General features: G+C 56.7%; 1 protein-coding gene across 2 annotated transcripts; it reads left to right on the top strand.

Moving 5' to 3' along the window:
- The first annotated feature begins 1,083 nt into the window (after nt 1–1,083).
- RASA4B (RAS p21 protein activator 4B) lies at nt 1,084–25,665 on the top strand. 2 transcript variants are annotated; one of them, XM_036279484.1, is made up of 21 exons: nt 1,084–1,189; nt 6,204–6,260; nt 7,795–7,908; nt 8,377–8,438; nt 9,853–9,982; nt 11,779–11,860; nt 12,423–12,554; nt 12,792–12,883; nt 14,165–14,282; nt 14,534–14,684; nt 15,000–15,064; nt 15,393–15,505; nt 15,759–15,951; nt 16,186–16,323; nt 16,884–17,028; nt 17,277–17,446; nt 19,110–19,247; nt 20,378–20,513; nt 21,397–21,517; nt 24,811–24,875; nt 25,037–25,665. In XM_036279484.1, the coding sequence occupies exons 1-21, from the start codon at nt 1,125–1,127 to the stop codon at nt 25,156–25,158; spliced, it is 2,409 nt and encodes an 802-aa protein (XP_036135377.1). In that variant the 5' UTR covers nt 1,084–1,124; the 3' UTR covers nt 25,159–25,665. The 2 variants fall into 2 exon arrangements, with proteins under 2 accessions (XP_036135377.1, XP_036135378.1); XM_036279485.1 differs by lacking the exon at nt 16,186–16,323.
- Nucleotides 25,666–27,095: the final 1,430 nt, after the last annotated feature.

Raw genomic sequence — 27,095 nt, 5'->3', positions numbered from 1 at the left:
TGCTCCCTCTGCAGGTGATGAGAAGGAACCAGCTCAGTGAAGTTCAGGAAGCCTTCCCTCATCGCTCGGCAAGGGAGTGGTGGAGCTGGGTCTGGGACCCAAGTGTGCAGTCATGCTTGGGGCAATGCCCTCCTGGGAAGCCAGCTGCCCAGTGCCAGTTACCCCTGTGCCAGCCCTAGGACTGTGACCTCTAGGCATGGGAGGGAACATCAAAGGGAGACAATTCTAGAAACTCAGCTCTGGACACAGTCTGGGAGAAAGATCTTGTCCCAGTGGAAAGTGGTACTGGAGTACTGGGGAGGCCAAGCCTGGGGTCAGCTGCGTGACCACCAGCAAGTCATTTTCCCTCTGTACCTGAGTGCCTCTCCCAGGCTCTCACTGTGGGGATGTAGGCGGTGTAAATGAGGTGATAACTGAAAAGAAGGTTCTCAAAAATAATCCAGGTCTTTCAGGCTGGAATGCACGAAATGCTTGGTCCCCACATCTGGGCTTCCCGTGCTCTCGCAGCCTCCCTCTGGGTCCAGGAGGCTCTGACATAAACACGAATATTGTTTGCTAAATTCGTCCAATTGTTCATTCAACCGACACTTATGCAGGTCCTCCCACGTGCCCGCCTCGAGTGGCCAGGGCGGTCCTACTCGCACGCCACCGTCCCGCGTGTCCCCACACAAGCCCACGCCTCCGCACACACACACCCGGGCCCACAGCCCTCCGCGCGCCTGGGTGCTGGCACTTGGGCCACGCCCGCATCTCATACGTATTCGTGGCGCAGGCCACCGGGCTCAGATCATCTCCACTAGCCCGGAGGGGCACCTCCTTGCCCCACCGCGTCCGCCGGGCGTCTGTGCCTCGGTGCAGGCCCCTCCCTACCCCCAGGTGGCCAATAAGTGCCGCAGCCCGAGGCAGCCCCGGCCTCCGATTGGCCCGCATGGGTGCAGTGTCCCCCGCACGTGGGGCGGGGGCGGGGGTGAATGAAGTGGAAGCAATTCCTCCGCCCCCGCATTTACCTCCCCGGCCTGGCGAGGCCCGCCCCCCTGGCGCCCAGTCCAGCCCCTGCCAGCGGGTCCGCCGGCTGCGCGCTGCACCGGACCCTGGCGTCTAGGACCCAGCGTAGCGGACCCACGATGGCCAAGCGCAGCTCGCTGTCCATCCGCATCGTGGAGGGGAAGAACCTGCCCGCCAAGGACATGTGAGCGCGGCCGGGGTGGGAATCTCAACTTTCCGGGAGGGGCGCTGCTCCTTACGCCAGACCTTTCCGGGGTCCACAGGCCCGCCCACAAGTCGAGGCGAGGGTGTGGCGAGCGTATCTGCAGTGGGAGACTGGTGGGGAAATCGGGACAGTGAGATTTGCTGTGAGCACCGGACAAGGGGTGACAGGGAGGGGCGGTGGACTGGGGAGGGGGCGGGGATCTGTAAGGGGCCTTAGTGAACCGGGAGCGACCGTGGACTGAGGAGGAGCGAGGATCTGTAAGGGGCCTTAGTAAACCAGGAGCAAGCGAATGGCGGCTCAAGAGGGGAAGGGGCTTTGATAGAACAGGAGCTGGGCGTGGGGGCGACACTGCAGGGGAGACATTTCAGTCAGCTACCCAGGTCTCCGTCAACTACCAGGAGTGTGGCTGGAAGGGTGGAGGTGCCCCCCTAGAAATGAGTTTCCCTTGGTAGTTCCTGAACATTTAGTGTGTGTCCCTGAAACACACCTGGGACTCAGGGGCTGTCCTGGGGTCTTCATGGCGTGTGCACTTGGGGTGGGAGGTACTGGCTTGAAGAGTTTGATGGATAAGGTGGGAGGCGAGGACCAGTGCAAGATGGTGTGGCTGGGGAGTCGCTATTGCTTGTGTCCTATGCTTTATGTGAGCCATCACCTTTAATCCTCACAAGCACTCAGCAAGGCAGTTCTCATCATATTTGACAGATGAGGAAACTGAGGCTCAGAGACAGGAAATACTGGCTCCAAGTGCAGAGCAAGGTCTTGAGTCTAGGGCTCCTAACCAGCACTGGCATCTGGGGCTTTCCCTGGTCCCTGGCCAAACTGGAGACTTCAGGGACCCCCTGCCCTACCTTTCTCAGTAGGTCCCAGAGCTGGGCTTTCCCATTTGATCCCTGGCTTCCTTGGATGCAGTCTTAGGCTGCTCCCTGTCCCCTAAGCCTCGGGAGGCAGAAATCTCTCAGATATGAGCTGTGGAAAGCACACAGCTCCAGGGGCTCTGGTTACCTGGAAGAAGGGATGGAGGAAAGGGAGCCCAGAGACAGCAAAGGGTCCAAAGTCTACTGGGCTGCAGCCTCCCCACACCCAGGCTCTTCATCCGGCTCCTGGATGCAGAGAGGTAACTGGTGCGGGGGAGGGGGGGTAGTAGAGGAAGGAGGGGCCAGGGTGTCTCTCTTATATGGACAGTGGCCCCTGAGAGTTTCCCAGCACACTCAGCGCCAGGAGCAGTTCCAGTTCAAGGCCCCCTGGGCCTGATGAGTCTGGGCTCAGCAGTTGCCATGGCAATGGGTGAGGGAGGGTGGTGGGGGGACCATCTTAAGGTAGGTTTTTGTTTGTGGGGGGAGGTGGATTGGGAGCTGGGATTGTGGTTTCTGGGGTGGAAAGGCAGATGAGCTCTGAGAAGGGTCTCAGCCTCCAGGCCCAGGCTCTAAGCAGCCCCCACGCTGGCACCAGTAACTAGGTCAGCTTGGCCTCTTCTGGCTAGTGGCTGCTGGGAGGAGCCTCTGGGAGGAGCAGCCCCTCTGTCTGTTGCCTCCCTCCCCATCCCTGAAGCGCTTGCCTCGTTCCTGGCTCCAGGCTCTCACCAGCCTGGGGCGGTGACGCTGTGGTCTGCCTACCTGGGAGCCAAGGTGCCTGGTTTCCTGCACAGCCCTGCATCCACACAGCTGAGGGACTCTGAGCAGAGTGCCTTCATCCCCCGGGGTGGGGCCACCAAATCCTGTTGGTTCTGACTTCAAAATCTTTTTCCTTGCCCTGCCCCCCTTTCTCCCCTATTCACCTTCCCTTGCCTCCTTTCCTCAGACTTTTCTATAAAGGCCGGTGTACACAGTCCTAACCTGTCAACTGTCTTTTAAATCCAGCCGTGACGCCTTTCCCCAGCCCCTCACTTTTGAGTACTGCTCTTCACAGCCCTGCTTCTGCATGTATTTGGGGCTTTCTGCTTTCAAGCACTCCCCTTCAGAGCCCTCCAGAAAACTCCTATTCATCCTTCAGGACACCTCTCAAATTTCTCTCAGGGCTTTTACTGGTGACCTCGTGCAGGGTTCACTGTCCCCATTCTGCACCCTTTAGCACTTTGGATCAGCTGGAGTTAGGCAGAGCCCCTGTTAGCAATTGCTCCGTCCTATGCCCTGTGACTGTGAGAATAGGAACAATGACTCATTAGACCTGACATTCCGTGTACCCTTAGGGACATCTGGTCCACAGTGGGGGACAATAAGAGGTGTTGAGGACCTTCTCATTTAATCTTCTCATCAGCCCTATAAGGTAGATACCCCCAGTTTGAAGATGGGGAAACAGGTTCAGGATGTGGAAGTCATTTGCCAAGGCCAGTAGGTAGGTAGAGAAGCCAGGATTCAAACTCACCCTGCTGCTGACAGGCCAGGAATCCTAGCAGGACGGAGGTTTCAAGCTTTCTGTGGGGCTCAGTGGGGATAGCCTCACAAATGCCATGCAAAGCATCCGACTCCAGGGTGTCAGGGGTTCGGAGATCACAGGAAACCCTCACTGAAGGCTGGAGGCAGGGGTGGTGGTCAGCCTACCTCATTGTGCCTCACCAGCTTCCAGCCTGTCTCCTGAGCAACATCTCTTCCATCCATGGTTTACACACTTCGGAGGGCAGGGAGCTCACCACCTATCATAGTAGCCCATCTTGACTGAGACAGTTCTGAGAAGGGAAGCTCTTGGAACACAGCTGCCACCTGCCTCCCTGCCACTTCTGCTCATGGGTTTTTAGTTCTCTTAAGGGCACAGAACACAGCTGTATTCCCTGGTCACCAGCAGCTCTAAGAACCTGCCTATTTCTGTCATGCTCCCTCCTGCTGTCTCCCATCCTTGAGTGCCTGGGTCAGACAGATAGAAGCCAAGTCTCATGGTGACCGGTGACCCACTGGCTTCCATGCCCAGCGACCCTGGGGACAGGCCCGGGGCTATTTAAGGGTTTGCCCTGATCCTTCCTCTTCCACAACCTGGAAACTGCCAAGGCCCTAAATATAGAGGCCCTGCAAGTAGCCAGGGAAGGCCCTGCAAGTAGCCAGGCTGGGCTAGAGCCGGCAAGTGGCTTGGGGAAGGAGAAGTAGGAGAGAGGATTAGCCCAGGGGCCTCATTAGGGCACAGGGCAGAGCACAGGTCCCAACAGCTAGCCAGGTACTATGATTGGGTCCAGGTCCTTAAATCTAGCCTCAGACCCTTTGATCCAGCCACCTAAGGCATTGCTGCCCCTGTGCACAGGGTCTGTTCCTGCCTCTGGGCCTTTGCCCACCTCCATGGCCCTGCCTGCAACATGAGCCCCAAGCCTCACTGTGCATTCACAATTCACCCATTGAGTGAGAGCTGAGCAGTGGGTAGTGCTGGGCTTGCCCCAGGAAACCTCAGGGCCCCCTAGGGCAGGAGGCAGAAGCAGAGCAGAGAGGAACCTGAGGTGGAGTGCAGCCCACAGAGGTCTCAGCCCACACTGACCTACCCCTGGTTCCTCCGAGCTTCTTGTTCAAACACTTAGGCAGCTCCTAGGCCCTGCTGCCCAGTCAGCATCTGGGGTACACAGGGACCTATTACTTAAGGCCTGGGGTCCTCTTGCCTTTGGGTGGTGGGATGCAGGTTGGGGTATTCCCAAGGGGCTCTCTGGAAGAGGGGGCTCTTGAGTGATGGGGGAGGATGTTTCAGGTAGAGGAGCAAGGAGTCTAGGGCAGGGCTAACATTGACTAACACCTCCATGGCCTGGCCCTCACCTGTGCTGGGGACCCAGGCCTGCTACCCTGGAGCTGGTATGACAAGTCCCACTTTACAGCGAGAAGCTGAGTCTTGGCGGACATTTTCTGTTGTCGTCTAAGAGCCTTTGGAGAAGTTTGTGCTGAGTGGTTTCCTCAAAAGAAGAGCCTCTTTTGAGAGGGAAGCAGGGCTTGGAATTCCCCAACCTCATGAAAATACACGTCCTTTTCCGTTTTTAATTTTTATTTTTTAACCCTCGCCTGGGGATATGTTTTTATTGATTTTAGAGTGAGAGGAAGGGAGAGGGAGGGAAGGAAAGAGAGAGGGAGAGAGAGAAACGTTGATTAGTTGCCTCCCATATGCACCCTGACCGGGAATCGAACCTGGAACCCTTTGGTGCACAGGATGGCATTCCAACCAACTGAGCCACACCGGCCAGGGCTACATTTCCGTTTTATAGATGCCAGGCCTGAAGGGCATTTCTGAGACAGTCTTCACCCTCCTTCCCAGTACCAGCCTTGGGCCTGGATGGAGCTGTCCTCAACTCCATGAATCCCCCACCAACTAGACTGGTGGGACTGGGCAGTCCCAGGTTTGCTTTCCTGGTCCTTTGTTCCAAGATGACTGGGAGCTTGAGGGCAGACAGTTGTATTTGTTCATCCATCCATCCATTCATTCAGCAAACACTCATAGGACCCTGTCTTGTGCCAGGCCTTGTCCTAGGCCCTGGGGACACAGAAGTGGTCCCTACCCTCGGGTCACTCAGTCAGGTGGAGGAGGCAACTGATGGGTCATCACTAGCTTTCTGGGGTGGAGGAAACATACTGAGAAGGGGACAGGCAGTGGGGCCTCAGGGGAGACCTTACTCCCTGCTTCTGGAACAGAGAGGGCTGTTAGAGGCTGGGAGGATGGGAGGGCAGTCCAGGCAGGAGGAACAGCATGAGCAAAGGCTCAGAGGTGAGACTAAGGGACTGGCTGTGGTGTGGAGGGTAGAGGTGTCGGGGAGCTGGCCTGGGGCTGTTATAACTTGGGGCTGTTGCTTCTGTCCTCCCTGAAGTGGGCAGGGGTGAGGCCAAGAGCCTTGGTGCATGTTCCTGTCTTCCCTAACCACCCGCCTCCCAGACTGAGGGCCAGGGCACAGGTTTCATCCTGAACAGCTGGTGCCTTGATTGTCCTTTTCCTGGGGTCACTAAGGGCCCCTGGCAGAGGGAGGGGAGCTGCCTGGGAGGCCCCACCCTTGACCCCACCTGCAGCACCCTGCCAGCCCCCCACTCGCCTGTCTATCTTGCAGCAACGGCAGCAGTGACCCCTACTGCATCGTGAAGGTGGACAACGAGCCCATCATCAGGTACCACCCCATCCCCAGCCCATTTCAACACACACACCTCACGGGGGTGTGACATTTGTATGGAGATGGACATCTAAGTCCCTGGGCCCCCACCACACCCTGACACACCTGCTAGGAAGTGTGAAAGACCAGCTTGTAATTTACCTTGCTGATTCTGACCTTAACACCATCCAGGGATTATCTGCTATGGGCCAGGCACTTGGCTGTTCTGTGGTCTTTCAGCCCCCAAGAGTAACACGATGATGATGATGATGATGGTGATGATGATGATGAGTAACAAGAGCTGTCACTTACGGAGTGCAGTCTCTACACCCTGTACTAAATGAGTTTAGCCCCTTTAATACAATGAGCTACATATGATATCATTAAACCCCATTTATGAATAAGGAAAATTGAGGCTCTGAGAGACTGAGTAACTTGCCTAAAATCACATATTTAGTAAGTGGCAAAGCCAGACTGGAACCCAAGTCTAGCTCACCCCAAAGCCTGAGCTCCTTCTTTTCTCCCTAGTCCTTGCTCTGACTTGGGGGCCCCCTTCTCCCCTAGAGAGCTCCACAGTGGTTATCCCCCAGAAAAAACAGTGGTTATCCCCCAGAAAAACGGCCTCTCTCCAGGCTGAGTCCCCAGTCTGCACCTAGAAGACCCAGTTCCCCTGGACCTCCCTTTCTCCATGGGCTTCACGATTCTAGGCAGCGTCTTGGCTGTCCTGCCTCCTCCCTCATCCAGGCCTCTGCCTCAGTTCCTGGCCAGAGCTGCTCTGCTGTTCTGCCCCGCTGAGTGCCCATTGCTGACTGCTGGCCACGGCTGCCTGACTCAGTTCTTCCCACTTGCAAGCAGGGCCCAGTTTTTTCCAGATTCTTTTCTAACCACAGACACCAAGTGAAGAGAGGGACATGATGGCTCTCATAGTCTCAATGACAGGCAGGGAAACTGAGGTTCCAGAGTTCAAATGACCGGAAGTGTTTGAGTGAAGGTGATCCCCTGAGCCTTAATCTGGTTCCTTGGAGGCTTCAGCACTCCCCCCCCCCCCCCCAGCCCTGCTGAGTCCCATGAGTTCAAGGCTCTGATCCAGGGGGGTTTGGCCAGAGCTGAGCGAGGCCTTGCCCAGATGAGAGGTCTCAGGGTCAGGCGCTGGACCTGGGTTCCCAGGTCCTCCAGGATGACTGTCTGGCTCCAGGGTCTGCTTGGCCATCCCCCTGCCTCCACCCTCAGCAAGTCTGTTCCGCATCAGGAGCTGGGGAGTCCTGCTCTGTCACCTGAGCTGCTGCGAACTTGGGTCTCAATTTCCCCAAATGTAAAATGACCTGATAGATGCAGCCCTGTGCCCCGCCCAGGGCAGAGAAGATGATCAGGAGGAAGTGACTGGTGATGGACAGGGGGTCTGGGACATGGAAAATCATCTAACAGCGGAGCAGTTGTTCCCTGGGGTGGAAGGGAATGTGGGGAAAGGTGGGTTCAAGTCACACAGCCCCACCTTGCCTCAGCCTGGGGCCTGCAGGTGGCCTGGGCTGGTGCTGAGGGTCCTCTCCTACAGGACAGCCACCGTGTGGAAAACCCTGTGCCCTTTCTGGGGTGAGGAGTATCAGGTGCACCTGCCGCCCACCTTCCACGCGGTAGCCTTCTATATCATGGACGAGGATGCACTCAGGTGCGTGGGCTTCACTCTTCAGCTGGGCCCGGACCCCACCATCTGCCCTTCCCTGGCTTATTGCACCAGAGGGTCTGCTGGTCACTCTGCATCCTCTTTATAGCCTGGATGGAGGGGCAGCGCGGGAGGGTCTGCAGGGTGCAGGGTGTGAGTGTGTGTGTCGTGTGGACTCAGTGTGCTTGCACCATGTCATGTGTGCATGTGTGGGAATCCAGGCATAGGCGTGCTGTGTGAGTGTGGAGAAATGAGGTAGGAAATGGGCACCCAGAGAGCATGAGCTCGGCATGTGTGTGGGCACACGGGTTGGTCCATATGCGGAAAGGTCCTGGGTCCTGCTCAGAGAGGCCCCTGTAAGTGACTGGAGGGTCAACCTCCCAGTTCCCCACAGAGGCCCTAAACTGGGTGGGTGGGGGGTTCTGGACTCCCTGCTGAGCACCGCCCAGCTCTGGCTTCCTCTCCATCCTCCAGCCGGGATGACGTTATCGGGAAGGTCTGCCTTACCAGGGACACCCTGGCTGCTCACCCTAAGGGTAAGGTCCCTGGTGGGAGCCCACAGCCTACTCCTGCTTCCTCCCCTCTGACCTTCCTCCTCTCCCCTCACAGGTCTTCCCAGTCCCCAGCCTTCCCCCTACTCTGAGACCCTTCCTCTCGGCTCCTTTAGGTCCTATGCTCAGGGAAAACCATTTCTACTCTCCCCAGAAGGGCCTGTGCACCTGGGCCCCATTCTGCCTCTGGGTTTGGGACTGCATCCCCCAGAGCAAAAGGGCTGCTAGGGGTGGGATCTGAGGCCTCTGCAGGCAGAGGAAGGGGCCTTCTAAATCTCCACGGCTGAGATGTAGATCCCCCTCCTCCCGATGCAGCTGGCTGCTCTGTACCCGCTGGGGTCTTCTCAGCCTGGGCCCCAGTGCCACTCTGTCCTCAGTCTGAGGGATTGGCTTAGAGCTGGCCTAGGCCGGAGAGCCTCTTGGATGGTTCCTGGGATGCTGACGTTGCTTTGAGGGGGTGAGGGCTGCCCTAGCCTTGCTGTGTGACCAGGGGCAGGTGTTGCCTTCTCTGAGCTGAGTCCCCACCTGCCCATGAGGGTTCAGACCAGAAACTCTTAAATGCTTCAGGCTCTGCCAGCCCGAGCCCCTATGACTCTCAGGGGCCTCCCAAGCACACACCTGCTCCTGTCTGTGAGGCCTGGGCAGGCATGCGGGGGTGGGGGGAATGCTGACTCATGGAGCCTCTTGGCTTCCTGCCAGGCCAGAGGCCTCTCCTGCCAGAGGCCCCAGCCAGCCCCTTGGGGTTCAGTGGCCCCAAAGATGCCATTCTCTGGTTGCTTCCCTTTCTGGGCTTAGGCCCTCCTTCCAGCATCCCTAGGCAAGAGCCACTCTCTCCCTGTTTTATTTTATTTATTTTATTTATTTTTCATTCTCACCCGAGGATATTTTTCTATTTATCATCAGATAGAGTGGGAGTGAGGGAGGATGCGAAGGAGGGAGGGAGGGAGGCAGGGAGAGAGAGAGAGAGATTGATTGACTGGTTGCCTCCCGCTCGACCCCAACCAGGGCTGGGGATTGAGTCAAAATCGAGGTACATGCCCTTGACTGGAATCGAACCCGTGACTCTTCGGTCTTCGGGCTAATGTTTTAACCGCTGAGCCAAACCAGCCAGGGCCTCTCACCCTGTTTTAAGATGGGGAAACTGAGGATAGAGGGCAGTGCCATGATGAGTTAGGGTCAGGGCCACCAAATGCAGCATGGCACAATAGTGGGGATATAGGGATCACAAGTCTGAGCCTCAGTTTCCCCATCTATCACTGGGGACAGCAGCCCCTGCCTCACAGGAACTTGAGAGGATTCCAAGGGGACTGAGGAGGGGCCACGTGGTGCCTAGCAGGGCTGAGGGTGAAGGGCATGGGAAGGAAAGAGCCAGGCCGCTGGCTCAATGGAAGCCTCACAGGTTTTAGTGGGTGGGCCCACCTGACCGAGGTCGACCCTGATGAGGAGGTGCAGGGCGAGATCCACCTGCGGCTGGAGGTGGTGCCGGGAACCCAGGCCAGCCGGCTGCGCTGCTCCGTGCTGGAGGCCAGGTGAGATGTGGGGGCTGGGGAGCAGGGCAGTGGGCCCCACCAAACTAGAAAACCACTGTGGATGCTGGGCCTCCTCTCCCCCATCCACCTCCTGGCCCCGTGCCTCCTCCCATCAAAGCCTGCTCTTGGGCTGATTGGAGAGGTTTCCCTGATTTGAAGGTGTTTCCTGAGTGGCCCCACTCAGGAGGGTATGACTCTTAGGGGAAGGGGTGGTCTTCGAATGGCGGAACTTCAGGCATCATAGAGCAGTGGGGGGAGGGAGTGAGGGGGGGCCCTGAACTATGATCATACAGCCCCAGTGCCAAGACTGGGCTTCTCCTGGGTTTAGCATCAATAGGAACTTGACCTGATGTGGGGGGTGGGGGGGTGGGAGGACCCTTGGTGTGGTGGTTGGCTGTGTGTGTGACAGAGCTTGCTGCAGATCCCCAGTGGGAAGGGTGGGGTTCTCTTCAGAGGGGACAGTGGCTTGAGTGGGAAAGTGGGCCTGAGTTACCTGTGACAGGGACCCTCCCCCTGAGTATTTTTAGCTGCAGGCCTGAGTGTGAGGCACACACACTCCCTGGAAGCACCTTCCTTTCTGGCTCCAACCCACCTCCCAGGGTCCTTTCCTGCCTTGGGGTGGGAGGGCAGCCCCCGCCTACGGGAGCATGTCCCCACTGTGGAGTGGGGGGCCTCTCTGGGAGGAAGATCTCTCTCTCCTGAAAATGAGAACTGTGGCCTCACTGGACTTATTTTCTGTCCTGGGGCTGGAATGTGGAAGAGGCTCAGCCAGACCGAAAATGGTTAGAATTGGGCAGAGTCACAGTCACGCCCCTCAGGCTCAGTCGCTCTCACAGCCATCATCCCTTCCTTGCCTCCCCACCTCCTTCCTCAGCCTCACTGGCACCAGGCTCTGTGGCACCAGTGCACACACTCACACACACACACACACTCTCACGCTGCCCACGCTGCTGGGGACACTGCGGCTGGGCCAGCCCCTGGGTCTTAGCAAGACCCCGAATGGGGGAGTGGTCTGTCCAGGTCCCTCTTCAGACTCGTCCCCCATGGTCCGAGACAAGAAGCTGCCTTTACTGTAGAGGCAGAAAGAACATTTTCTCCCCTTCTTCCTGGGCAGATTCTCAAGACCACCCTCTGGGCTGCTATTAGATGATTCTGAGGAAGGAAGGAAGAAAGGCAGGCCCGAAAGGCTTCAAATTTAAAATATGAAAGAGCAGGAAATAATACTTGCAGCAAATGGAAGAGGGGCGGGCTTTGTTCCTCCACGAAGCTCCTAGAAGCTCCTATGCCGGGGCTGCTGCAGCCCCATTGGGCTTTGGAAGAGACCATCTATGGAGAGAGGGCGATTGATCGGGCTGCTCACCAAGATCCCTGAAGTAGGGGCGTATGTCAGGGCAAGACTTCTACAAGCTTGTTACCTCAGTTATGGGGTTTGTCTTCTTCATTTTACTGGTGAGGAAACCAAGGCTCAGAGAGGCAGCTCTGGCTCAGGGCTCCCTGGGAAGATGTGGGGGCCACGGCCTGGCTGCTTCACAGCTGCACCCGCCTCCTCCTCCGCCCCAGCAGTGCAGCGGCCTAGTCAGAAGGAGCTGTGGCCCCCACCGTGGAGGGTCCTGGGCCTGATGTGGGGGCCCATGTGGTGATTGTTGTGGGAATTAGGGTCCAGAAAAGGGAGGGGTGCTGTCCACAGTCACCCAGCTCACCAAGGGCAGGATGAACTCAGGCCTTTGCAGCCTGGTGTGGTGACCCCACAGCTGGGGCAGCTTAAGTGACAGTAGATGTTTTGTTCCCCCCACCAGAGACCTAGCCCCCAAGGACCGGAATGGTGCATCTGACCCCTTTGTCCGTGTGCGCTACAATGGCCGGACACAGGAGACCTCGGTGAGGAGGCCTGTGGGCTGGGGAGGGGCAGGGAGCCCCTCACTGCCTCACAACCGCCCTCCATCACCTGGGAGGTCAGGCTAGGACTGCCCTCTTACAGAGGAGGCTCAGAAAAGCAGATGACCTCTCTGAGGATACATAGTGGGTCCCAGCCCTGCTGGCACCAACCCCTGTGGCCTCAGCCATTTCACTCCTGGCCAGGCTGGACCCAGACAAGCAGCAAAGCCAACATCTGCCTCCAGTGCTTCCCTCACCTCTAGGAAACAGCCAGGGTGGGCTCGCCCTGTGGGGGAGGGCTGAAGACCTGGGTTCTCATGCAATCTAGCACTTTTTTGTGGTGACACGGACAAGTGCCTTACTCCAGGCCTCAGTTTTCCCGTTGAGAAGTGGGTGTGGACTTGAACAGGAAGATTTTACCTCTGCTACTGCAGGGCCTCTGCCTGGAACCAGGAGAGGGGGCTGCTTTGGAGCCCCTGCAGGGAACCCAAGGGAGCTATTTGGGGTGGCTGCCCCTGGCTGGGCCTGGGGAGCCCATGGAGTCAGCCCCCTGCTTTCTGGGCAGATCGTGAAGAAATCATGCTACCCACGCTGGAATGAAACATTTGAGTTTGAGCTGGAGGAGGGGACCACAGAGGCGCTGTGTGTGGAGGCCTGGGACTGGGACCTTGTCAGCCGTAATGACTTCCTGGGCAAAGTGAGCACCCTGCCCCTCCGGGCTGCACCTGCCACCTTCAGCACTGTCCTCCCAGCCGTCCCATCCTTCCAGCTTCCCCAGAGAGGGGCACTCAGGAGACCTGGGACTCCCCAGAACCAGCGACTACCCCACCCCCAACTGCCACTGGTACTCAGGGACCCTCCAAAAGTACAGTAGTTGGCAAGGAAGAGACTTGAGTGGCGCCAGTGTGGCCCCCTGCCCTTCCTCTGCCCCCAGGTGGTAGTCAATGTCCAGAGACTGTGGGCAGCCCAGCAGGAGGAGGGCTGGTTCCAGCTGCAGCCTGACCAATCCAAGCGTCGGAGGGAAGAGTGAGTGCGTGGAACTTGGTGGCTGGGATGGCGTGGTCTGGGCCTGGGGGAGGCTGTGAGTTGGCTCCAGCAGGCAGGGGGGCTGGTCAGGGGTGGGTGATGCAGCCCAGGTTTCTTTCAGCTCTTACCCTCCAGGCCAGGATCCATCCGGGTTGGATCCTGTCTCCTCTCTCCCCACAGTCCTAGACTCAGTTCAGTCTTCTGAGCTCTGAGGCAGGACAGATCTCCTGCTTTCTGCCTTCTGGATGTTTCTGGAACAAGCCTTCAGATCCTTTCCCTTTAAGAGTGTCTTTGCAGACCTCGGACTAGAGTTCAAGTCCCCAGAGCTCTGAGTCAATGTCCCTGAACCATGGCTCTGACTTCCCCCAAATTTCTCTGGAAATAAGGCTGCCAGATAAAATACAGGATGTCCAGTTAAACATCAACTCCAGATAGACTGAATAATTTTTTAGGATAAGTATGTCCATGAAATATTTGAGACAAACTTATACTAAATTTTCAAATTTAACTGGGTGTCTTGTATTTTTATTTTGCTAAATCTGGCAGCCCTACTTAGGAAGCCCTCTGGCCTTCTTGCCCACCCCTTAACCTAGACATGGAGGCTCAGCAGTGCCTCCCACCTTGATGGTTCAGCTCTGTCTCTCTGGGGAAGGAGCCCAGACCCCATCCCCACCCTAACAGACAGGGGCAGGGCCAATGGCTGTGTCCGCTGTAAGGCACGTTTCTGCATGTGAGGCCGTGTGCCGAGCATCACTGTGAACTGTGCTGTGCTGTGGACAGTGGGCCTTAGAGACTTAAGCTTTGGTTGGTGTCCTCACCAGGAGGGGTCAGAGCATGGGAGCTGGGAAGTTAGATCTAATGTGGCAAGTTGCTTAACCTGCTGGAGCCTCAGTTCCCTTGGCAGGTTGTTTTGAGGGTTGGGGATTTGCTTCCAGTGAAAAGTGTATACATGAAAGAACTGTTCTCTAGGAGTTTACAGACTTGAGGCTGGAGAGCCTAACATGTCCACGTGGATCAAGCTCAGAGTCCACAGGAGTCTAGAGGTGGCAGGGAGCCAGGCCCTGAGGACAGATGGAGTTTCCATGAGTATAGAGGCAGGAAGGGCTTTCCAAACAGAAAACAGCTTAGGCAAAGAATGGGAGGTGGGGCAGTGCAGGGAACAAAGGCGGAGGGTGTCAGCGGAGACTGTGAGGCTGGCCCCAAGCAGGGAAGATGGAGGCAGTGGGGAGGGGACACAGCCCAGGGTTCCCTGGTGGAGCTGTCACGTGCTGCCCATTCCAGGGGCAACCTGGGCTCCTTGCAGCTAGAGGTGCGGCTGCGGGACGAGATGGTGCTGCCCTCTGGCTGCTACCAGCCCCTGGTGCAGCTGCTGTGCCGTGAAGTGAAGCTGGGCACCCAGGTGAGGAGGGCCCCCAGGGAAGGAGGGAGGGTCCAGGGATGGTAGGCCTCTCCTTCCTGTCCATCTGTACCCACTCTGAAGAGCAAAACACAGTTCTCAGGATGGTAAGGAACTAGCTAGTGTCTAGGCACCCTTGCCATCTCTTGGGAAAGCTCCCCCACCCTCCCCATGGCCCTCTTAGGTCCTCACAGTGAAGAGTTGAGTTCCCTTGTGTGGCCTGCAGCCCTGCCTCTCCTTGCTGCCTCCTGCAGGGCCCGGGACAGCTGATCCCACTCATCGAGGAGATGACCAGCACTGAGTGCCGCCAGGAAGTGGCTACCAACCTGCTCAAACTCTTCCTGGGGCAGGGACTGGCCAAAGACTTTCTGGACCTGCTCTTCCAGCTGGAGCTGAGTCGCACCAGTGAGGCCTGGGAGGGAGTGGCCTGTCTGAGGGTGTTGTGGAGGATGGAGCGAGCGGGAGCCAAGGACTGGAGATACTGGGATGGGAGAAATCCAGGAGATCCTCCTGTAGGAATTTGATGAATCTGATTAAGAGGGGAAGGATCAGGTTAGGAGGCAAGGGAAAAAACAAAAGGCAGAGGTGGAACAATGGGTTAAGATGGGGCAAGGAGGCTCCTTTCAGAAGGGCCACCTTAGAATCCCAGGGTCCTCTGTCCTCTTTCCCAAAGTCTTGTTCCTCTCCCAGCCCCCTACCCACTGGAACCTCTGATTACAGGTGAAGCCAACACCCTGTTCCGGAGCAACTCTCTGGCCTCAAAGTCCATGGAGTCTTTTCTGAAGGTGAAGTTGCATAGTACCTTTTTTGTTTGCTTTATAGATGAGGAGACTAAGGTTCAGAGAGGCTAAGTGACAGAACTTAGATTCAAGTCTTCTGTTTCCAAGCCCATGGCCCTTGAAGGCTAAGATTGTCCTCCCTCCCTCCCTCCCTCCCTCCCTCCCTCTTTCCCTCTCTCCCTCCTGGAGCAGCAGTTTGAGCTGCATTCTTTGTGTGCCTGGACAGTCCTGAGTGGATACAGCAGGCAGATGGTGCACAGGGTGCCTGGGAGGCCCACTGTGGGGAGATGGTTGGGAGACAGGACCAATGCTACTCGCGTTGGCCCCCCCCCAGGTGGCGGGGATGCGGTATCTTCACAGCGTCCTGGGCCCTATCATCGACAAGGTATTTGAGGAGAAGAAGTACGTGGAGCTGGACCCCAGTAAAGTGGAGGTCAAGGATGTCGGGTGAGACCAGGGGAGATCCCGGGGGAAACGGGGTGTTGGGTTTGGGGGGGGGCAGCTTTGTCTGCAAGTATATGTTTATAACTCTTTTTGCCTGGATCTATGTTTCATCGACTTGCTCACCCGTGTGCTGTCTCTGTGTCTCTATCTCGACTGATGCGTTTTTTGCGCCTGTGTCTCTGGGAGCCCCTGCCTGAGTCGTGTGTGCGGACACAGCGACCCGACCCTCTCTGACCGTCCGCCTCGGCCCATGCAGGTGCTCTGGGCTGCACCGCCCGCAGACTGAGGCCGAAGTGCTGGAGCAGAGCGCACAGACGCTGCGCGCCCACCTGGGGGCACTGCTGTGTGCTCTCTGTCGCTCCGTTCGCACATGCCCAGCCGTGGTCCGCGCCACCTTCCGCCAGCTCTTCCAGCGTGTGCGAGAGCGCTTCCCCAGCGCCCAGCACGAGGTGCGCCCTCTGCAGGCGGGGCTGGGTGAGAGAGGACAGCGGTAGGGAAAGGGGAGCAGCAGGGTCCGAAGGCCCAGTGGAGCGGGGTGGCAGGGGTGGTGGTGGAGTTAATAGCCGAGGATAGGAAGAGGGGCAGGGTCATGGGGAGAGACAGGGGCAGCGCCAAAGGGGAAGGGGCTGTCAGGAGCTTAGGCCTGGGGGAGTACAGCCCACGGCTCTTCCACACCCCTCCAGAACGTGCCATTCATCGCTGTCACCAGTTTTCTGTGCCTGCGCTTCGTCTCTCCCGCCATCATGGCGCCCAAGCTCTTCCACCTGCGGGAGCGACACGCAGATGCCCGCACCAGCCGCACTCTGCTCCTGCTGGCCAAGGTGTGGCTGCAGGCAGGGATGCCCCGCTGGGTGCACTGTGTTCCCACCTGGCGCCGGGAAGTCTTTGTGACTAGGCCACTGATACTCTCACGTGGCACTGTACTTCACAGTTTACAAAACTTTCCCAAGGTCACCCGATCTTGTGGATAAGGAAACAGGTCTTCGAGGGGAAGGAGGTTGCCTGAAGTTGCACAATCTGTTGGTGGTGAATCCCGGGACTTTCAACCCCAGATCTACTTACTCTCAGGCTGCGCCCATCTGCCCAGGACTGGGCTGGGGCCAGCATACCCATGGGGTAGAGTCTGATGTAAGACCTGCAAAGGAAGGGCAATAGGTTGGATCTAGGTTGTATCAACGATCAGGTCCTAAAATGTCTCAAACTCAGTGATCTGTTTACCTTGATCCCTGGTGGGGATGGCGTGGGCCTGTCAGCAGAGCTATGCAGCCTGTGTCTCCATTGCTACTGTGGGAGTAGCACAGACCTGGGGGCAGGGGTGGGAGCAGTTCAGTGGTTGGGCCCCTGACCCAGCAGAAATTGGCCTTCCTGCTGTCATCTCCAGGCAGTCCAGAATGTGGGTAACATGGACACGCCAGCTTCTAGGGCCAAGGAGGCTTGGATGGAGCCCCTGCAGCCCACTGTGCGCCAGGGCGTGGCCCAGCTGAAGGACTTCATCAGGAAGCTGGTAGACATCGAAGAGAAGGAGGGTGAGCACTCCTTATGAGGCCAGGCCTACAGTCTTCTGTTTCCCTTTGACCTGCCTCCAGTCCTATGGCCCCATGTACCTCTATGACTCTGGGCCCACAGTTCCTTATCACGTTTGCTCCACCCTGTCCCATGGCTCTGCCCCCTATCTGTGCTTCTGGAGACGCCCCCTGCTGTTGATGTTTGCTCCGCCCCTGACCCCACACTCCTCACTGAACTTACTTTTTGCCCTACCTCCCCTGCCTGGCAGAACTGGATCTGCAGAGGGCGCTAAGCTTGCAGACGCAGCCAGTGAAGGAGGGGCCACTCTTCATCCACAGGACCAAGGGAAAGGGCCCCCTCACATCCTCCTCTTTCAAGAAGCTCTACTTCTCCCTCACCACGGAGGCCCTCAGCTTCGCCAAGACACCTAGCTCCAAGGTGGATAAGGAAGGAGGCGGGCAAGTGGGGCTCTGAGGGCTTGTAACACTCTACAGGCACCTGTCCCTTCCTCAGAGCCTATCTCAGGGTCCACCAGGGCCAGAGAAGAAAGCCAGGCAGGACTAGCCTTCTGATGTCAGCTACAAAGTCACTCAAGACCCATGAGGAAGAAGCTCCTCTGTGAAAGGGGCATGGGGGCAGGCAGCTGCTGTGGTGTCCAACTCTGGCTTCTTGGTCAGGTGCATGAGTGAGGTCGGGGGCTGAGGGGTGCTTCTGGGAGAGCAGGGAAGCAGAGAGGGGCTAAGAGGAGTCCTGGGTTGCAGCTCTGTACCTAGGGGAAGTGTCTCATCCTCTCTGGGCCTTGATGTCTTGGCCTGTAAATTGAAGATAGTGGTCCCTACTTAACAGGTTGTTGAGGATTAGATGAGATTACCTTTCTCAGGGTCCAGAGCCAGGACCTGGCACAGAGCAGGACCTAGACCAGTGGTATTCCTAAAGACATCATGTCCCTGGGGCTGGCCTCCTTTGAGCGCTCTTCTCCCAAGAAGGACTTAGTGCACATTTTCTGGATGGACCTGTTGACCCTCTGGAGATGGTTGGCCAGGGTTGCTCAACCCAGCCCTGAGCAACTGGGAGGTACTGTGGGGGTGAGGTAGCTTCCTGGGGTGACCCCTCATCTTAGACCTTCCACTTTTCCAGCTTCTTTTGTTCTGGGAAACTGCCCAGCCCTGGGGTCCTCTCAGTATTTTCTGCGGCCTCAGCAAAGCCTGGCTACCTGGCAGGGCCCTCCCTCACCCTGCTCTGGGCCCCTTTCTGTTCCTTGGCATTGAGCCTGTATATCCTGTATATCCCCTTGTGCAGTGCCACCCCCAGCTACCTCCTTTCTGTCTCCTCATGGGAAGCACATCCTCTGGGCTTCCCCTTCTGTCCTTTTGGTGGCCCAACCCTGAGATGGCTCAGACGTGTCCCCAGGGCTCCCCTCCATGTTTCCCCACTCCTCCAAGAGATGGCACTGTCCCCTCTGCTTGTCACTGAGGCCAGTGGAGGTGGTGGGCATTATCCCGAGGGCCATGGGGACTGGTCATTTGGATAATGAGGTGCCCTGGTGAGTTCTGATGGGAGAGTATTCAAGAGGCAAGGAGAGAGGGTCTGGGGGCTGGTAGCATAGACTCAGCTTGAGCAGATTGGAGTTCTTTCGGAGACGTGGGTATTTTACATCCAGAGCTTTTCTCTGTCCCATTTGTATCATCAGATTCTATGATGGTGGCAGGGGGGCAAGGGTTAGGAGGTGGAATATGACTTTTAGAGCTTGAGAAAATAAAGGTGAGCTGAGAAATTAGTAACTGCAAAGGCATATGGCCTGGTCGATGGTAGACATTCCCTTCCAGCCCCAGGGAATGCTGGGTATCCAGAGACTTTTCCAAAATTCAGACCTCCCAGGACTGCTGGGAGTCCCTGAGAGGCTGGGCACTTGGACACCATCTGTCTGTGTTCTGTCCTGGCTGAGGTCACTCACAGAGCAGGCTCCTGGGGTGATAGGCGCTCTGGGTCCCCCACGTCAATCCCTGGTGCTATAAAAGGGGAAACTGAGCCCCAAATATAGGAACTAGAGTGGCCTCAACTGGGACCATGAGCCTCCCTTCCCTTCCTCTCCCCTTCCCAGAAAAGTGCCCTGATCAAGTTAGCCAACATCCGGGCAGCAGAAAAGGTGGAGGAGAAGAGCTTTGGCAACTCGCACGTCATGCAGGTCATTTACACGGACGACACAGGCAGGCCCCAGACTGCCTACCTGCAGTGCAAGGTGCAGCTATGTGGTGGGGGCACCGCGGGAGGGGTGCTGTGGATGTCCCCTGGGTGGGCTGGAATGAGGAGTGAGTGAGTCACCCCCTTGTCGGCCACATCAGGCCCAGCAAGGTCTGTGCGGTCTGATGTGAATGCAGTGTGCGTGTGTCTCCGTGGGCATGCCGAGGCACCCCATGTAGGTCTGCGCTTCACACGGAGCGCATTTGTGGGAAACTGTATTTCCAAGTATTTGTGTTGGTTGGTTTCTGTGTGTGTGTGTGTGTGTGTGTGTGTGTGTATCAACACATAACAATCATGTTTATACATGTGTGTGGCTCTGGGTGCATGTTTTCACATCCCCTTATCTGTACATGTATTTTCTTTCCTGTTCATGTATTAAGTCATTCATTCATTCATTTTTAAAATACTTATTGAGCACCTGCTAGGTTCCAGGCACTGTTCTAGGTGGTGAGTGTAAGGCAGAGACAAAACAGAGTCCCTACCCTAATAGACTTTACATTCCAGGAAGGAAGATGGGCTGATAAATAATAAATATTTACAATGTCAAATGGCATACAGTGCCTTGAAGGGAACCAAAGGAGACTAAGAAAAATAGGGAGGGGACAAATGAAATGTAGCAGGGAGGGGTGCTGCTTTATAAAGAGTGGTCAGGAGGGCCTCTGATGGGTGGCATTTGAGCAGGGACAAGGTGAGCATCTAGGGGAAAAACATGGAGGAAGAACACAAGTAGGAAGGCTGGAGGGAGCCTGGCTTGTCCCTGGGAGGGACTGTCCTGGGCAGGTAGTAGGAGGTCACAGACGCGTCCCATGGGTCCCGCCCTCTATGGGCTCCCTGTTGGGTCAGAGTGCAGAGCCACAGGGAAAAAGTGCAGGGCCACTGCACATGGTTGGCCGATTACGGACACTCAAGGGCATGGCCATGGGGGCGGGTGGCAGGCCCATACTCTGCTCATGAAGCCAGGTGCCCGGGCGTGGGCTGCGTCCACTGGGAGCAAGGGCAGTCTTTCCTAATGCACTCAAAGCTGCTCAGTGTCCCGAGTGGCACAGGAGCTCCAGGGAGGGAGGGCTTCCTGGAGGGGGTGGCCCCATTGCCATTCCCCACTCCCCCCCCCCCTTCTGGTCCCTGCAGTGTGTGAACGAGCTGAACCAGTGGCTGTCTGCACTGCGGAAGGTGAGCATCAACAACACCGGTCTGCTGGGCTCCTACCACCCTGGTGTCTTCCGTGGGGACAAGTGGAGCTGCTGCCACCAGAAGGACAAGACAGGTGGGAGTGAAGGCCTGGGCCCTGCTGGGTGCCTCTGTTCACAGCAGGCAGCCTGATCCCAGAGCTGGTGCGGGCACCCTGGGCCATGGGCACTAGAGGGCTGGCACAGAGGAGCCTCTACTAGAACTGTCGGTGATGACAGAATGGTGTGTGTCTGTACCATAGCCACCAGCACAAGTAGCTATTGAGTACCTGAAATGTGGCCAGCGCAGCCAAGAAACTAGGTATTTTTACATTTTAAATAATTTTTATTAAATTTAAATCGCCTTATTTAAGTGTGGGTAGAGGCCACTGGAACCTGACCCCCTGCTCTAGCCCAGTCCTGGATTTGAAGTGGAACAGTGGGTGAAAACTGGCGGCTCTTTACAAGGGTGTTGCTGGCTGGTTGGCTTTGCCCGAAGCCTCTGTGCCCATCACAGCGATAACCCTTATCATCGGTGAAGTGGGGCTTCCCAGGGCTCTGTGAGGCAGAGCCTGGTAGCCCATTTTATGGAGAAGAAAACCAAGGCTTAGTGAGGGCAGATGCCTCTAACAAGGTGGTAAAGCCAGCAAGTAGGAGGGCCAGCTCATTCCAAGGCACAAAACCCATGTTGGTTCCCTCATCATGATATTACATTCCAGGATGCTCTCTGCTTCCTTCCAGGCAGGCACTTCTAGAAAGTGGTCCAGCTCCCTAAGTTGTACCCTGTTCAGTTCCCACGCTCTGCAGTCATGTACCCCACGGCTCAGGAGTGGACCCGAGAGGAACTGCTGCCCGGAGTGTAGGGAGCCATCGGCAGGCCCCCTTCCTCTCTAGGCCTAGATTTTCTCATCTTAACCACCAGGAAGTTGGGTGTGAGCTCTCACAGTGCCTTCCCCAAACTCTACCTTTTCTTTGCCCCAGATCTGGGCTGTGATAAGACCCGGTCACGTGTGACCCTGCAGGAATGGAATGACCCTCTCGACCATGACCTAGAGGCCCAGCTCATCTACCGGCACCTGCGGGGCATGGAGGCTGCACTGCGGTGAGGAAGCCTGTGCAGGCGCAGTGAGCCCCTCGTGGGAGAGCTCGTGCGGCCTGGGAAGTGTGCCAGGAGGGGCCAGAGCTGGGATTCAGGCTTAGGACTGCTCCACGGTGGCTGGTCACCTCCTTCTAATCAGGCCCAGCACCTTTTGGCCTTTGGCAGCCACACCTGGGGAGGGGCACCTGGGTCTCTGCACCATGAGGCCGGCTCACATTGGGATGAAGGCCCCAAGGCCCCCAGGCTGACCCAGATTTCCCATCTGCCCAGCCTTCTCATGGTGCCCTCAGAGCACAGGGATTGTCCTCAGCCAACTCATCGTTCATCTCCATGAATTCAGTGGTTCTCAGCCCTGGCTCCAGTGCAGGAAAAAACAGGATGCTTTTCAAAAACAACTTTTATAACAGGATGCCCTGACCCTACCCCATTGACTCAGAACCTCTGGGGGTGGGGCCCAGCATGGGGATATTTGAAAGAGATGCAAAGCTCCCGAAGAGCACTGCTTCCCTGTGCAGGTTTATCCCCGCACAACACCTGGCTCTGGAGGGGTGGTGGCCACCTCCTTGTTCCTAATCTACTCTTCCAGGGTTTATTTCTTCAAAATCCTTCAAAGCCCATGCTGTCAGAGTAGAACCACTCACTTCCCTGTGAACTGCAGTGACCAGTGGGCTCCGGGTCACGCTGCAGCTGCCTCCTTTCTGACCTTGTCACTGGCTTTCTCTCCACCCCTACTCTGGCCCCCTCGCTCGTGACTTCATCCTCCACCTGGAGGACGGAGCCACCTTCCTGTCCGCTCTGTTCTCGAGCTCCACACTTCCAGAGACTTATTCTTTCACCCACCTGGACCCTCACTCTTGTACCTTAAACCCTCCCATCCCTCCTCCTCCTCATCATCATAATTTTCTAGGTTCCACTTGAATATCACTTCATGTATAAACACATTTAATATTCACAACCACTGAACCAAGTAGGTACTTTTATTACCTCCATTTAAGCCAGGAAGCAGTGGTGCTAAGATTTGGACCCAAGCCACCTTGGGTTCAGGTGGGTCCCCCCATTGGACCAGTACCCATGGTTCTCACCACCACACCCTACTGTAAGAGCCTCGCCACCTCTGGGACCAGGCGGCCACCCCTCCTCCCATTCAGCTCACTTCCTCTGGTGTCCAGTGCAGGTAGACCTTCCGCCCGCCAGAACCTCTGACCCACTGACCCAACCACCTGTAACAAATAACCACACAGTTAGTGGCTTAAAACAACCAGATTTAATCTCTGGCAGTTCTAGAGATCGAAATTCAGCACTCATCTCAATGGACTAAAAACCAAAGGGGCCCGTGGCCCTTTCCTCCGTCATCAAAGGGCATCACCAGTCCCTGCTTGCCTCACTACATTGCCACCTTCCTCCTTTGACCTTCTTGCCTCCCTCTTATAAAGACCTGTGATTATATTGAGCCCACTTTACTCATTTGCCTTCAGCTCCCCCAGCCCCACAGTCAGCCCTTCAGCGAGTCCAGCCCCTTGGCTTTACTTTCAGAATAAGTCCAGATCTGACCCCTTCTCACGTCTACACCGTGACTCTCCTGTCAGTGTCTCACACCTTCCATTGTAGGGATGACACAGGAGCCTCCTAACTGGCCGTTCTGCCTCTACTCCTGCCTCACTAGCATCTGTTCTCCACACCAGAGTGATCTTCTCAAACATAAAATAGATCTCATCACTCCCCTGCTTAAAACCCCTGCTGGCTTTCTGCATCCTTAAAATCCAAAGTCTGTCCTGGCTGCAGAGCCCAAGTGCCTGGGCTGGCCTGCTTCTCAACCTCATCTACCACCAGGTCCTCTGTGCTAAGCTTGCTGAAGCTGTCTTTGTCTTGATGCCTCTGGGCCTCTCCACCACAGGGCCTTTGCACTTGTGTCCTTTGCCTGAAAGTTCTCCTCCAGGTGTTCACATGGCTTGTTCTCTCACTTGATTCAGGCCTCTGCTTAAATGCCACCTGTCAGAGAGGCCTGCCCTGACCACTGGTACTCTAGAAAATTATGGAACTCATCAGTATGTGTTATTTACTCTCTTTCTCTCTCTCTCTCTCTTTTTTTTTTTGGTATGTGCCCCTAGCCCCTAGGGCCTAGCAGGAACTGAACCTGGGACTCTCTGGTCTGCAGGCCGACGCTCCAACCACTGAGCCAAATCGGCCAGGGCTGTTTACTCATTTCTTGCCTGTCTCAATTACACTGAGCTTCCTGAGGGCAGGCCTTTGGTATCCCCTGCTTGAATCCCGGGACTGAGAACAGTGCTTTCACACTCTGGCCCCTCAGTAAGTTTGAATAAGAACATGCACAGAGGAGTGGGGGAGTGACGTGTGAGCTGGTCTGTGAGGTTCGACAGGATCTCGCAGAGAGTGAAGCAGGGAAGGACATTCTGGTCAGTGAGGGTGACATGGGAAAAGGCCAAGGTGACTGCACTGAGAGAAGCAAGAAAGCAGACAAGGTAACCCTATAGGGCCAAAGTGTCTGAGGAAGAGGAGGAGGAGCCTGTTAGACTTTGGCAGAGGGGAAACATCTTTCCTGAAATAGATCAGGGAGACCATCAAAAGGGCTGAGCCAGAAGAATTCCTAAATAAGGAACTTCCAAGTATGGTGTCCATGCGGCTGCTCACCCTCCCTCCAGGATAGATCTGAGAGGACTGGGGACCTTTGGTGAACCCGGTTTGGAACTGGGCTTAAAATGTCTCTCCTGGCCGGTGTGGCTCAGTGGATTGAGCATCGTCCCATGGGCTGAGAGGTCCCAGTTCAATTCCTGGTCAGGGCACATGTCCAGGTTGCAGGCCTGATCCCCAGTAGGGGGAGTGCAGGAGGCGACCAATCAATGTTCTCATTGATGTTTCTCTCTCTCTCTCTCTCTCTCTCTCTCCCTCTCCCTTCCTCTCTCTCTAAAATCAATAAAGAAAAAATATTTTTAAAAAAATGTCCCTGTCTCCACACCAGTGAACTCATTCCATGCCCAGCTAACACTAGAGGGTTTTCAGGCCCTGAATGGCTCTTTTCCCAAGGGCCCTCCAAACAGGAGTGACATGTTCGAGCTTGGTCTCCACAGTGCCTTCTGCTGAGGCACAGTTGGGAGGGTGGGGCGAGCCAGAGAAGGAGGCTGGAAGAGGGAAAGCAGGAGGTAATACAGGCCAAGACCTGGGCCCTTGTTTCTTCCCCATAGACTGAAAGAGTCGGAAGCTCCTGCAGCTTAGGAGGCCCCACTTTGCAGCCTTCCCAGCAAAGGCAACAGGCGCCCTCACTCTGTCCTCCCCCACAGGGAGAAGCACCGGGAGCTGAGTGCCGGCGCAGGGGCAGGCTCCGTGCTCACGGGCCCTGGTGAAGGTAGGTCCCTCCAATCTGGACTCTTGGTGGTCTGAGCCCCCCTTCAGGGATGCTGTGGGTGGGGTACCTGAGGCCCAGTTCTAGGGGCCTTTTGACCTTCAGGAGAGGCACTGGGGGGTGAGGCCCAGCCTGCGCCACCCTCAGTGTGCACCTGCCTTCAGCCCCGAAGGACCCACTGGCCCAGCTGCTGCAGGTGCTGCAGGACCTCCGGGAGGCACACAGTTGCAGCCCAGCCAGCTCCCCATCCTCAGAGACGAACTGCCTCCTGGAGCTGCAGACGTGAGACCGGCCCCACACTCCCTCGCCGAGCCCCCTGCCGCGTGCTTGGATACCCCTGGTGCACTCTTGGCCCTTCACCTCGGTCCCTCTCTTTGGGGTGCAGGGCCTGGGTCTCTCTTAGGCTGGGTAAGTTGGGTAGCCAGGGACCAGGGGATCCAAAAGTCCAGAGCTGACAAGGCTTTGGCCCATCATCGCCCATAGGAAGTCTCTTGGGGAATCTGGGGGCTCCTGCTCCTCTGAGAGGCCTGGCTGCTCTCTGCGGTCCCTGCAGCCATCACCGCCACTGGCCAGACTCTTCAGGGACCTTCCACTCCTGCCCAGGGCAGATCCATCCATAAACTACCCCGAGGATGGTCCTCACCCAAGTGGATTGACACGTCCTTACCCAGAGAGGTGGAAGGGGACAGAGCCCAGGAGACCAGGCCTTGACCTCAGCACCCACTTTGCTCTCGGCCACCACTCTGCCTGCTCTCCTCACAGCCACTGGCTGTGACCCTGGGAGAGCATCACAGTGCTCTGTCACCAACAATAAATCTATTGTGACTGCGGCTCTGGGGTCTCATGATGGGGGTCAGGAGAAGGAGTGGGCCTGGGGACCAAAGTGGCTGCTGGTGGGGGTGGCCAAGAACGGGCTGCCGGCAGAGCCTCTGCATCCCCATCCCTTCTAATTGCTTCCCCCTCTCTCGGGGGCTCCTCCTCGCAGCTGCTGTCCCCACCGTGCCCCTGGTCCCACTCCCCATGCCCACAGGCTGCAGCCTGGCCTGGCTCACCAGCTGTCCTCTCCTTGAAGCCCCAGACAGGCCCCCAGTGTCCTGAAGACCAGGGGCAGGTTCCGAACGACTCACACAGCCTGGCCCTGGCAGCGTTCCTTGTGCCAACCCTTCCATCAGAGCAAGGCTCCCTTTGGTCATCACCTCCCTGCCCTCATCCCAGTCCATCTCTAGGTCCACAGTAGCCTCCAACATAATTAATAGGATGGGGAAGGGGCAGAGGCTTCCAGCACATTCTTTAAACCTCTCATCCAGCCAAGCTCATAGCCTTGCCTCTGAATCCAAGGCTCAGGACAGTCCCCAAGGGCCTCGGTCACAGGTAGGACCCCTGACCCAGCTGACCAGCGAGGTTCTGGGACAGGGCCATCTGGGCAGGCTGCATACTGGGTTCTTTGAGGGCTGGCAGAGGAAGCAAAGGGGGGATGAAGGAACAGGGGCTGCCCCCTTCCCTCTACCCTATGGCTTTTGGGGCCATGTTGACCTTTTTCCTGGCCACAGCCTCGATGGGGGGCAGTATCCCTCCACAAAAAGCCTACCAACCTGACCCCTTGGATGTTCATCTCTTGGTTGCGATGCTACCATCCTATAGACCTCAGGAGCCTCTTTGCAGGGCTAGGCGACCCCTCTCCCTTCTGGCCCAAGGCTTGGGACTAGGGGTGGCTAAGCTTGTCCCTACCCCATCAGGAACACATGGCACTCTGGCTACTTCCTTAGAGTAGCTGTCCTCATGCCTGTTGGATCTTCTTGGGTTTCAAGGACCTCATGGTCAGGAAGTATGGACCCCAGGGTCTCCTGAGCCCTAGTGCTGGGAAGAAGGGGAGAGGTGTGAACTTACTGGGGCTGCAACAAATAGAATTCTGGATTTTAAATGTACACATACAGCCACCGACCGCAACATACACCACCCTCTCATTTAGTGGGTCCTGGTGTGGACATGGCCATCACAGGGGAGTTAAAATAAGTAAGTGATGCCCTGGCCGGTTTGGCTCAGCGGTTAGAGCGTTGGCCTGCGGTCCGGAGAGACCTGGGTTCAGTTCCCACTAAGGGTATGTACCTCGGTTACAGTTTGTCCCTGGCCCTGGTTGGGTCATGCGGGTGGCAGCCACTCGATGTGTCCCTTTCATGTCGATGTTTCTTTCTCTCTCTTCCTCTCCCTCCCTCCCACTCTATC

This window comes from Molossus molossus, unplaced genomic scaffold (assembly GCF_014108415.1).
Source record: "Molossus molossus isolate mMolMol1 unplaced genomic scaffold, mMolMol1.p scaffold_m16_p_3, whole genome shotgun sequence".
NCBI classification, from domain to species: Eukaryota; Metazoa; Chordata; class Mammalia; order Chiroptera; family Molossidae; genus Molossus; species Molossus molossus.
This window is presented reverse-complemented; position numbering and strand designations above follow the sequence as displayed.

Bases quoted from the DNA above. Each gene is read 5' to 3' on its own strand.
- RASA4B (XM_036279484.1), top strand. From the start codon at position 1,125: ATGGCCAAGCGCAGCTCGCTGTCCATCCGCATCGTGGAGGGGAAGAAC. The intron at 8,439-9,852 runs GTAAGGTCCCTG...GAAGCCTCACAG, and splicing joins CCTGGCTGCTCACCCTAAGG to GTTTTAGTGGGTGGGCCCAC. The intron at 24,876-25,036 runs GTAGGTCCCTCC...ACCTGCCTTCAG, and splicing joins GCTCACGGGCCCTGGTGAAG to CCCCGAAGGACCCACTGGCC.